Here is a 13,017-nt window from a genome sequence, read left to right as displayed (position 1 = left end):
CATTATGCTGAGTGAAATAAAGTCAATTACAAAAAGACAAATATGGTATGATCCCACTTATATGAAGTAGCCAAATGTATAGAGACCAAAATTCGTTAGTGGTTACCAGAGTGGGAGGGAGGAGAAAAGGGGGAGTCATTGCTTAGGGAACATTTCTGTTAATGGTGGGATAATCTGGAAAAGGACAGTGGCAACGGCTGCATAAGATGAACATCATCAGCATCACTGAATTTACATGTAAAAACCCTTGAATTGGAAAATATTTTGTTATATACAAATTTACGGAAAAAAAAAAAGGATTCTAGAAAAATTTCATTATCAGAGAATGAAGCCAGCTGGAACACACACATCACAGATAGCTCTTGATGAGAAATCTTTCCAAAAGGAACCCATTCACACTGTCATTTGGAAAGCACTTACTGATGAGACTGAGGGACCTCTTAGTCATCATCAGGATGCAGACAATTTAAAATGAAATAAACAGCTTATCTGTAAACTTGGAACTGAAATACATGACACTGTGTTGACATGAAGGAAGGCAATGTTGCAATGACAATGCAATCATGGGGATGGTGGCACTCATGAACTCCAGAAAGGCAAAATAAAGAGTATGACTAAGGCAGTGTTAAGAAGCCCTGATGGCAAAATGGTTAAGTGCTTGGCTGCTAATGGAGGGGCTGGGTGGAACCTACCAGCACCCCTCCACGGGAGAAAAGACCTGGGAGTCTGTTCTCAGAAAGATTACAGCCTAGGAAACCCTACAGGGCAGCTCTACTCTGATATATAGGGTCACTATGAGTCAGGAAACCCTGGTGGCATAGCGGTTAAGTGCTACGGCTGCTAACCAAAAGGTTGGCAGTTCGAGTCCTTGGGAACTCTATGGAGCAGTTCTACTCTGTCCTATAGGGTCGCAATAAGTCAGAATCGACTCGACGGCTAATGGTTTGGTTTATAAGTCAGAATCAACCTGATGGACACATAACAAGGCAGTGTTTTTGCCGAAGAATACAGGTAAGAGAGGAGAGAGAGGAGGAGCTGGGTGTGAGGGTGGGGGTCCCTGGCACGAAGCCCCTGCCCTTCAACAACACTGTTTGTTCTGACTCAACACCCGCTTTGATATAAAATTCGCTATGAGTTGGAGTGGACTCAATGACAACGGGACTTTTTTTTTTTTTGGTTTGACAGTAGGGGTAGGTTGCTAAAAAAAATACAGTACTTCCAGTTAAATCTGAATTTCAGATAAACAATGAATATCTTTTTAGTATTTCTTAGTATTTTATTCCATATTTATGCATGTGAAGCCTTCAATGAAATGGCTTGACACAACAGCCACAACAACGGACTCAAACATAGCAACAATCATGAAGACGCGCAGGACTGGGCAAAGCTTTGTTCTGCGTAAGATCACCAGAAGTTGGAGCTGGCTCGATGGTAACCAACAACAGTCCACGCAACGTCTGGAACAAACTTATACTAAACATTCATTCACTGTTTATCTGAAATTCAGATTTAACTGTGTGCCTTGTATTTTGATTTGGTAAATCTGGCAGCCCTGGTGTGGACTAAGGAATGAGAGCTATGCTTGGGTGTCTCCATCTGAACCCAGAAACGTATCTTGTATACAGTAGATGCTCAGTAGATGCTGTGTGATGCTTAACTTGAATTCAGATGATGATCTACTTCTAGAAAACACTGAAGAACTGGACAGGGAATACTTAGAAAACAGGAAGTCATAACTACCACTGTACTCATTCATTCCAGAAATATTTATTTACTCACTACATGCAAGGAATACTGCCTTCGAGAGGCCTTGGTTCCTATGGCTGGGGATGTTTGATTTTCTAGCTTGCTTAAAAAAAGATGGGGTTTTATTTTAAAGAGTTCCCTTTTCATTAAACACCACATGAGATTCTCATGCAGACCAAACTGTAATGGGCAAGGGACCTTGGGCAAGAGGACAAGGTGGTGGTGAGACCCTCAGAAGGGAGCACTCCTCTCCCAAAGCTGGGGGGCAGGACCAGGTTCCCAGGCCCCTGAAAACACCCACCTTTGACAGCTTGCTGGATGTAGGCTGTTGTCCCGTCACTGAGGGTCACCGTCTGCAGCCCCAAGCTCTCCATGGCAAACTGCTGCTCGTGCACACAGACATGAAGTTGGTTTCTGGCCAGCACTGAGAGCCACAGCTGAGGTCCAAAATTTCCTTCTAGGTCACAAATCTGAGAAAATAAGTGTCCCATTATGAGTTGCACAGCTTTCTCCAGTTGCAAAGATACACAAGTAAGGAGTGAATGAGGCCAGCCATGAAGAAAAAGAGAATTCTTCAAAGTAGAGAACTATGTCAGTATTTACGAAGAGGATAAAAAAAACACACGTTCAAGAATTCTGAAAGTTGTAAAATCAGCAGAGAACCCCTCAGGGAGCAGGAGAGCAGTGGGATGCAGACCCCATATTCTCCTAAAGAGACCAGACTTAATGGTCTGACTGAGACTAGAAAGACCCCGGGGGTCATGGTCCCCAGACCTTCTGTTAGCCCAAAACAGGAACCATTCTCAAAGCCAACTCTTCAGACAGGGATTGGACTGGACTATGGGACAGAAAATGATACTGGTGAAGAATGAGCTTCTGGGATCAAGTAGACACGAGACTATGTGGGCATCTCCTGTCTGGAGGGGAGATGAGAGGGCTGAGTGGTCAGAAATTGGCCGAATGGACACTAAAAGAGAGAGCGGAGGGAAGGAGTGTGCTGTCTCATTAGGGGGAGAGCAATTAGGAGTATATTGCAAAGTGTATATAAATTTTTGTATGAGAGACTGACTTGATTTGTAAACTTTCAATTAAAGCACAATTAAAAAAAAAAGAATTATGAAAGTTGAGCATATTAGAGAGGCCTGTCAACCAACTGGTTGTACAGTAGGCATTCATTATTCAAAATCTACTTTTAAACTCAACTCGCTTCCCTTAGAAGGGAGGCCCTGTCGAAGGCAAGCAGCCAATCCCATGGCCGCTGGTTCTTCCTGCCTGCTCCGACATCTCTCCTGCATTTAGACTCACCCATCGACTGGCCCCGTTGACCATCCTCATTGAACAACCCACAGGTATCACGTGGAACGAGTCCTCAACGGCACTCACAACGTCCTTCCCCACCTGTTCCATGTCCCGTATTCCCTACCCAAGGGATGGCACCTCTATCTACCCAGACACAGTGGAGCCATCCTTGATTCCTCTCCTTCCCTCAGAAGTCCAAGAACCTATTTCAGACTACCATCACCTCTCACCTCTTGACTATCTATCCCAAGAGCCTCCTAACTGAAGTCCCCAGATAAAACTCTTGCCTGTTTCCAATCCATTTTCTAACATGCTGTCAGGGTGATCTTTAAAAATAAATGAAACCCTAAATATTTCACTTTCCTATTCAAATTATTCAATGGCTTCCCTTCACACTTAGAATTCACCTTGCAGGCAAGGCTGGGTCCTCCCTGTAAGTTCCTACAGTCCTGGGCGCCACCCCTTCCTAGTACTCCCACCGCTGGAGTCACCTACTTCAGTCCTTATTGCCACCTGTTTAATGTTTGTTGCCTACATGAGACTTTGGGCTCCAGTCTGGCTTCTGGCTCCCTGTGGTTTCTCCAGAGCCTCCAATGGTGGGCTCTCTACAAATCCTTGCTGAGTGATTCACCAGGTCGTCATGTTCAAGGTAGGAAGCACTGGAGCTTCCTGCCAGCAGGACTTCCTCTGCCTGGCCATGGAACCTGCCTCTAGCTGTACATCCCCACCCTGTGAAGCCTGCAGGAAGCCCACAGTCCCTGCTCTAAGTTTAGTGGTTAAGATTCTTTTGGCCATCCAATCCACAGAATTCTCCTGGACTCAGAATCTGGATTGGCCATTTGCATTCTTACTACCCACCAGCTGATCTCCTCCATCAGTGCTGCCCTAACAGCTTTCAAGACAGGGCACCCAAAGAGAAGGTATTTGTATGTCCCACTGCAGATGCTGCTGCCTGAAGCTAGAACCAACCAGCTGGGGCTTTGGCAGCCTTGAGGGCCGACCAGATCAATATCTTGGCTTAACTATAACCCATTTGTGACACATAGGTTGGGATGCTCTATCCTAGGCTTGGCGTCTCAACTAGAATTATTCATACTGTTCACAGACATTTACAGAATGGGCTAAGCTCCAAGGATACCAATACTACTACTACTAGTAGTAGTAACAGTGAACATGACTGTAGAGCTAACCATGTACCAGCATTTTACATATATTAACTCATTTAACCCTCACATGGATCCCATAATTAAATATTATTATTATTATCTTCATTTTACAGTTGAGATAATTAAGGCCCAGAAAGGCTCAAGGTTGCACAGCTAGTAAGTGAGAAAGCTGGATTTGAACCCAGGCTGCCTGGCTCTTATGTACCCTATTAAGGTCCTGCCTAGTACAGAAGTTCTTGGCTGGGGGGTTATGAACACTGAAGTCACCTGAAAATACTTTTTTTGGCATGCAAGCCTGGGCATTTTTCTCATGAGAGGAGAATTCAAGGTTGTCATCAGTCTTATAAGGACTTAATGATAAAGAATCACTGGTCTAGGTGGGAATTCTTACCTGGTCTACTAGGATCTTAGCAGTGACTTGGCATTGCCCAGAGCCCTGATAACTCCCAGAGAGCCTCTGTCTCACGTAAGTTCTGGTCCTTGACTCTCCTTGTCTGCCCTATGACCTTCAACCTTTTAACTAGGTAGAGAAATTCTTTTGGTAGCCTGTTTTACAGTAACAATGTCTGTTTCAGAAATAAGGACACATATAGAGATCCAGGTCTAAAAACAAAGTAGACTGTAGGTTGAAAAGAGATCACAAAATGGCTTCAAATCTTCACAGCTGGGCCCTGTGACTTCTGCAGCAATGCTTGGTTTAATTTAGCACATCTGCACTCTGTTGGGGGTTTTCAAAGAAAATCAGTGGAGTGGTTACAAGCACGGGTTTTAGAGTCAGACAGCCTGGGCTCCAATTGAGGCTCTGTTTCTTAGAAGCTGTGTAGCCTTGGGCAAGTAACCAAACTTCCCTGAGCTTCAGATGCTCCTTCTAAAAAAATGGGGATAATAGTAGAAGAACTTGCTTCACAGGTGGCTGTAAGCATTAGATGAGGTCATATATGTAAGCATTTAGCACAGTGCTGACACATAGAACCAAAACCCCAAACCTGTTGCCCTGGAGTTGATTCTGACTCATAGTGAACCTACAAGACAGAGCAGAGCTGCCCTACAGGGTTTCCAAGGACCGGCTGGTGGATTCGAACTGCTGACCTCTTGGTTAGCAGCCATAACTCTTAGCCACTGCACCACCAGGGCTCCAACACATAGAAAACACTCTGCAAATACTGCCTCTGAGGAGGAGGGAAAGGAAGAGGGACCTAAAGGAAATACTCAGAGACACCTTGTATTTCCAAAAGATAGCCAGGAGTAGTAGCAACTGCCCTGGGCTAAAAGGCAGCAGAAGTAGCTTCTAATCTTGATTCTACCTCCTGTGTCTGCCTCCTCATGTGTAAAATGAAGCTTTGGCCTAGAAGATCTAAGATCCTTCCCAGTGCTCATGCTAATTATACCTACTACATATTAAACAAAACAAAACTTATTGCCATCAAGACAATTCTGACTCACAGCAACCCTACAGGACAGAGTAAAACTGCCCTATAGGGTTTCTAAGGAGCGGCCGGTGGATTTGAACTGCCAACCTTTCGGTTAGCAGCCAAATGCTTAACCACTGCACCACCAGGGCTCCCCATCACATACATTGCCCTTGATATGTACCAGGCACTATTCGAAGCACTTTACCTGTATTAACTCTTTTAAATCTTAAAAATAAGCCTATGAGGGGATAGGTACCATCATTACCCACGTTTTACAGATGAGGTAACTGAGGCTTAAGAGGTGGAATAATTTGCCCAAGGTCACATCTAGTCAGTGCTGAAGCCAGGATTCTAACCCAGGCTGGCTGGCCCCCGAGTCTGTACCTCTCTTCCTTCTGCTAATCCACTGTGACTGATACACTGTCAGCACTCAAACACTTGAATGTTGGTTAACTTTCATCTCACCCACTTAAACCCTGTTCTTCTTGACCTGCCTATGACAGAAAGAGGGTGGCCATATTTCCCAAAACAACCCTTCTTAGGCACATAGAAAACAAATCTCAACTCCTTTGGATGTTCTTACATCCAGGTAAATAACCCCAAATCATTCCATTTTCCTCCTTAAGCCTCATAATCCAAACCTTGAAAACAGTGTGCTGCTGCTCTCTATCCTTTCCCAATCTCTGAAGCTTCCCTCCAACACAGCCTGAGCGTGGTGAAAAGCATGCTTTGTGGCTGCCAGGCGTGTACCAGTGTCTTGCCTGCCATTTCTCACCCTTTCCTTTCTTTAAGTGATGCTTTTCTCTGAATCCTCCTGTCCAGCACTAAGCTACCAATAGTGACACTGGTAGAGCCAAAGAGAGACTTGCCACTACCTCAGGAAGGCTGGCTGAGTAGTTTCTACCTGCACTTGACATTTCAGCTTCATAGCCCTCATGGCCCATGGAGAAAGGGTGGAGAGGCAACAGGGGCAGCTGCTCTATTTTCTTCTTGGAGAATATAAGGTTTACCACTCACCCAACAACATGGGCTGAGTGTAGGGGAGAGAAAGTTGGGGAGGGGGAAGAGTAAGTGTGACGATGGGGGTGGAAAGGGAGCACCCCCAACGCTCCCAGAACTAGCAAGTCAGTTCTCTTGCAGTTATAAATGAACTTAAACCATTGTTAGGTCCCTGGGTGACAGAAATGGTTTGCTCTCAGCTGCTTGAACAATTGCCTCTTGGTCTATGTACGTGTTCTACATGAGCACCGTTAAGTGTTCTGGAATTCCCATTATTTGCAATGTTGTCCAAAATTTGTTATGATCCACACAGTTAAAAGTCTTTGCATAGTCAGTAAAACACAGGTAAACATCTTTCTGGTATTCTCTGCTTTCAGCCAAGACTCATCGGACATCAGCAACTGAAAGCCTGGTGGTTCGAAGTCACTCAGCAGTGCCATGGAAGAAACGCCTGGTCATCTGCTTCTGTAATAATTAAACCAAAACCCGTTGCTGTCGATTCTGACTCATAGTGACCCTACAGGACAGAGCAGAACTGCCCCTATAGAGTTTCCAAGGAGCGCCTGGCGGATTTGAACCACCGACCCTTTGGTTAGTAGCCGTAGCACTTAACCACTACACCACCAAGGTTTACAGCCAAGAAAACTCTATGCAACAGTTCTACTCTGTAACACTTGGGGTTGTTATGAGTTGGAATCCACTCCATGGCACTGAGTTCTTTCGTTGTTTAAACCCATTGTTGCACAGATGGCAGGAAATAACTATGTCTTCATAATGTATTGTGTTTCCTAACGGAAAAACGTTGTTAGGTGCTGTCAAGATGGTTCCAACTCATGGCGACCTTATGTACAACAGAACAAAACACTGCCTGGTCCTTTGGCATCCTCACAATCATTGCTGTTTGAACACATTGTTGCAACCGCTGTGTCAATCCATCTCGTCAAGGGTCTTCCTCTTTTTTCCTGACCCTCTACCTTACCTTACCCTGATGTGCTCCTTCAGGGACTGGTCCCTCCTGATAACATGTCCAAAGTACATGAAATGAGGCCTCGCGATCCTTGCTTCCAAGGAGAATTCTGGCTGTACTGCTTCCAAGACAGACTTGTTTGTTCTTCTGGCAGTCCATGGTATAGTCAATATTCTTCACCAACACCATAACTCAAAGGCATCAATTCTGCGGTCTTCTTTATTAATTGTCCAGCTTTTGCATGCATATGAAGCGACTAAAAATATCATGGCTTGGGTCAGAGGCACCTTAATCCTCAAACTGACATCTTTGCTTTTCAATACTTTAAAGAGGTCTTTTGCAGCAGATTTGCCCAACGCAACATGTCATTTGATTTCTTGAATGTTGCTTCCATGGGCGTTGATTCTGGATCCAAGTAACATGAAATCCTTGACAACTTAAATATTTTCTCCGTTTATTATGATGTTGCTTATTGGTCCAGTTGCGAGGATTTTTGTTTTATATTGAGGTGCAATCCATACCGAAGGCTGTAGTCTTTGATCTTCATCACTAAATGTTTCAAGTCCTCTTTGCTTTCAGCAAGCAAGGCTGTATCATTTGCATATTTCAGGTTGTTAATGAGTCTTCCTCCAATCCTGATGCCCTGTTCTGCTTCATATTAGTCCAGCTTCTCAGATTATTTGCTCGGCATAAAGTCTAAGTACCTTTCCTGATTTTAAAACATGCAGTATCCCCTTGTTGTGTTTGAACAACTGCCTCTTGGTCTATGTACAGGTTCTACATAAGCACCATTAAGTGTTCTGAATTCCCATTGTTTGCAATATTATCCATAATTTGTTATGATCCACACAGTCAAATGCCTTTGCACAGTCAATAAAACACAGGCAAACATCTTGCTGGTATTCTCTGCTTTCAGCCAGGATCCATCTGACATCAGCAATGATATCCCTCATTCCACGTCCTCTTCTGAATCTGGCTTGAATTTCTGGCAGTTCTCTATCAATATACTGCTGCAACATTTTTTTGTTTGTTTAGTAGACTGTTGTTTAGAACACTTTTAGATTTATAGAAAAACCAAGCAGGCAAAACTGTTCATGTACACACAGTTTCTGCTATTATTCCTATCTTATGGAGAGTTATTAGGAACGGGTGTTGGACTTTATTGAATGCCTTTTCTGCACTGACTGAAATGATCATGTGATTCTTTTATTTATGTGGTGGATTACGTTGATTTTCTAATGTCTGAACCATCCTTGCGTATCTGGTATGAATCCCACTTGGTCATGGAGTACTTTTTTTTTTATGGTGCTGAATTCCATTAGCTAGAATTTTGTTGAGAATTTTTGCATCTATATTCTTGAGAGACAATGGTCTGTAATTTTCTTTTTTTGTGGTGTCTTTGCCTGGTTTTGGTATCAGAGTTATGCTGGCTTCATAGAATGAATTCGGAAGTATTCCATCCTCTTCTAGGTTCTGAAATAGTTTGAGTAGTACTGGCGCAAGCTCGTCTCTGAATGTTCGGTAGAATTCTCCAGTGAAGCCGTCTGGGCCAGGACTTTTTTTTTTGCTGGGAGTTTTATTACTTTTTCAGTCTCTTCTCTTGTTATGAGTCTGTTCAGATTTTCGACCTCCATTTTTGTTAGTTTAGGCAGGTAGTATGTTCCCAGAAATTTGTGCACTTCCTCTAGGTTTTCAAATTTGTTGGGAGTATAGTTTTTCATAGTATTGTTATAATTTTTATTTTAGTTGGATCTGCTGTAATGTCCCCCATTTCATTTATTGCAGTTATTTGGTTTCTCTCCTATTTTTCTTTTGCCAATCGGGCCAATGGTTTGTCAATTTCGTTGATCCTTTCAAAAACCAACTTTCGGTTTTGTTAATTTTTTCTATTGTTTTTCTAGTCTGTATTTATTTCTGCGCTGATGTTTATTATTTCCTTTCTTCTGGTGGTTGTGGGCTTTTTTTGCTGTTCTCTATTTGTTTGAGTTGTAGGGCTAAGGTTTTGATTTTGTGCCTTTCTTTTTTGATGTGTGCACCTATTGCTATAAATTGACCTCTGAGCACTGTCTTAGCTGTGTCCCATAGGTTTTGGTATGATGTGTTCTCATTCTCATCGGATTCCAGGAATTTTTTATTCCATCTTTGATTTCTTCTATTACCCAGTGGTTTTTAAGCAAGGTGTTATTCAGTTTCTATGTATTTATTTTTTTCCTTGCTCTTCCTGCTAGTAATTTCTACTTTTATAGAATTGTGATCAGAGAAGATGCTTTGTATTATCTCATTGTTTTGGATTTTGCTGAAGGTTGCTTTGAGATCTAAGATGTGGTCCATTCTGGAGAAAGTTCCATGTGTGTTGGAAAAGAATGTATACTTTGCTGCTGTCAGTGGGGTTTTCTACATATGTCTATGAGGTCAAGGTGGTTGATTGCTGCCTTAAGACCTTCTGTTTCTTTGCTGAGCTTCCTTCTAGATGTTCTGTCCTTTACTGAGAGTGATGTGTTGAAATCTCCTATTATTACTGTGGAACTGTCAATTTCTCTTTTCACTGCTGTTAAGAGTTTATGCACTTTGGAGCCCTCTTGTTGGGTGCATATAGATATTTATTATGATTACGTTGTAACGGTGTATTGTCTCTTTAATCATTATATAATGTCCTTTGTTTTTTTATGGTGGATTTTGCCTTAAAATCTATTTTTTCTGAGATTAATATGCAACTGTTTTTGATTTGCCTTCAGCAAAACTTTACTTGAATGTGATATTAATATTTTGATAATTTCCACATTATGGAAAAACATAAATTATAATTATTGAGGGAATAACAGAAAAACTTTGGATATTTAGATCTCCAGATTTCTCCATGAAACAAGATGTACTTAAATTGCCTCCTCAAAGCAAAAGAACAAGGGATATGAAAGACAGGAAACTAAAGAGTAGCCACAGTATTTGTGTTTCTCCACTTTGTCATGGTTGAAATCTAATCTCATCCACCCCTGAACTGGGCTGTGCCCTGACTACAGGCACCTGCTCACTACTCCATCATCTTCCATCAACCAGAACTCCCTGGACATTGGGAACAAGGCTTTCTGTACTCTGCCTCACTGAGCCCAGAGGGCAAATGCATTAAGAAGCTGAAAGAAAAAAAGAAAAACATTCATTTGGAAAGAGAAGGCTCAGCTTTGGCCAGAAAAAAAAATTATGACAAGACAAATTTTAGGTTGGAGGGGATGAAGGCTGGGGAGAGAGGTGGCAAACAAATGAGAACCAGATTTGGAAGAGCTGCGGTGAAATGATTCAGTATTCGCTGTTACGGAAAGAGACTTCAATGCACACACAAAAACCTAGAGAAATAGGCTTGGTTCTGCGGGTTTCTACATACTACAGAGAAAACAGGAAATTAATGCAAAATCCTGCATTAACATAACACAAATTTAAAACATCAGTTGACTATCTATTTGTAAAAGGCACACTGATTTTAAAAACCCAAATCACTCTTCAGTATGGTTTCCATTTGGCTACTGTAATTTTTTAGAGAAGAATTAGTCACAGAAAAAAGATTAGGCAAAGTAGATTATTTCTAATTCCAAAAGGGCATTGAAAATGTAGGCCAGAATTCATTTAAACTAAAAAAATTAAAAAAAAAAACTGCTTTTCACCCATAAAGTTAAGTGAATGTTAACACCTTAGTTTGTAAACACCTGATACGGCAATCATGGTTGAGTTTCAAATCCACCCTTAGTCCATGAAAAGAAAAAGTCCAGAATACAGACATTTTGGAAGGACTGTCCCAAGGATAATGGGCCCCTCGTGGCACAGTGGTTAAAAAAGCTCAGGGTGCTAACCAAAGAGTCGGCAGTTTGAATCCACCAGCCCCTCCTTGGAAACCCTATGGGGCATTTCTACTCTGCCCAATAGGGTTGTTATGAGCCAGAATCGATTCCAAGGTAATGGGTATGCCCAGGATAAGCTTTTATATGACAAGAAAATCAGCAAAGACATGATGAAGTTATATCTGAATTGTTTTTGGAATTCAGCTTGGGGTCACCACTAGCTTGAAAATGGCTATTAGAAAATTAAACATCTTATCAGCATCAAGGAGGGACTGGGTTATCATACCAAAAAAAAAAAAACCCAAACCCGTTGCCGTCAAGTCAGTTCTGACTCATACTTACCCTATGGGACACAGTAAAACTGCCCCACAGGGTTTCCAAGGTGCGGCTGGAGGATTCGAACCGCCGACCTTTCAGTTAGCAGCCAAGCTTTTGGCCACTGTGTCAGTGGCACAGTGCCAGCATTCTGGGTTATCATAGCCTAATGTTATTTAAAGACATCATTCTGGGACAAAAAGCTTAGACTTATATTTCATCGATTCATCAAAATGGAACAATGTCTAGATTCCAACTAGGAAGAGAAGCTAGTTTTGGATTTTTGAAGCAAAGAAAACCAAATGAAAAGAAGAGCTGGATTTAAAAAATAAGAAGATTGACAGTAGGGGAAAACATTGAAAGACATAAGACATAAAATACAATATCGAAAACACATACGAACACATAAAAACAATATCAAATTCCCACTGGACAAATGAATAAAGGCTATAATATGAATTCACACAAGCAAAAACCCTAATAGTAAACAAACAAGGCAAAAAAGGCTCACTTCACTCTCACTAATAATTAAAGAATAAGAACAATCATGATATATTATACTAATCAAATTACCAAAAATAAAAGTATAAAATCCAACAGTCGATGCTGGCGATGCTGGGAGAGAGGCCCAGGCCCGTGTTATTGCTGGCACTGGAGGCCGCTCCAGGTCCTCTGGGGAAGAATCCATCGATGCTCAATCCCACCATGCAAGGTTCAGGGCCTGGGATCTAGTAACCTCAACCTTCCTAATTCATCCCACTAAAAGAATGCCCAGAAAACAAGTACCACTCACACAAGAATGCCTGCTTAAACGTTTTAGTTGAGAACCATAAAGACAACCTGGATTAATGAAGGAGGAGCAACAAATTAATGCTAATTTGTTAGAGAAAGCCAAATAAAGTTGAACATTTACTAAATTCCAACTCACAGAAACCTCAACTCTAAGTGAGACAAGGTCAGGAGAGGCTAAAAAGAAACGAACATTTGTGCTAAAATGAAAGAATTAAAAAATAATAATAAAATTGCTTTAAAAATAAAATTGCATTGAACTGAGAGGAAGTTCTCCAGTAGATACGACCTGCTCGCTTGGTTGCCAGCCCCCTCCTCCCTGGGTTTTCCTTTATGATCCCCACAGCCTTCCTATTACTACGTCTACTTCAGCCCTGTAAAGAAAGCTACTATTCTTCCTCTGATTCATACCAGCCTAAGTAAGGTCCAGAACTTTTCCCTTTAGGAGTTCTCCTTTTTTCCTCTCATAACCACCTCTACCTATAGGTCAGTTACCT

The 13,017-nt window shown here is 42.0% G+C and overlaps 1 protein-coding gene across 4 annotated transcripts in view; it reads right to left on the bottom strand.

Moving 5' to 3' along the window:
* ZNF76 (zinc finger protein 76) overlaps positions 1–13,017 on the bottom strand; it is a 36,491-nt gene that overhangs the window by 14,741 nt on the left and 8,733 nt on the right. For all 4 annotated transcript variants that reach the window (XM_049890720.1, XM_049890793.1, XM_049890960.1 and 1 more), the window contains exon 2: positions 2,048–2,216. In XM_049890720.1, the coding sequence (XP_049746677.1) occupies positions 2,048–2,120 (73 nt within the window). In that variant the 5' untranslated portion in view covers positions 2,121–2,216. The remainder of the gene's footprint in view (positions 1–2,047; positions 2,217–13,017) is intronic.

The sequence above is a fragment of the Elephas maximus genome, chromosome 1 (assembly GCF_024166365.1).
Source record: "Elephas maximus indicus isolate mEleMax1 chromosome 1, mEleMax1 primary haplotype, whole genome shotgun sequence".
Lineage (NCBI taxonomy): Eukaryota > Metazoa > Chordata > Mammalia > Proboscidea > Elephantidae > Elephas > Elephas maximus.
This window is presented reverse-complemented; position numbering and strand designations above follow the sequence as displayed.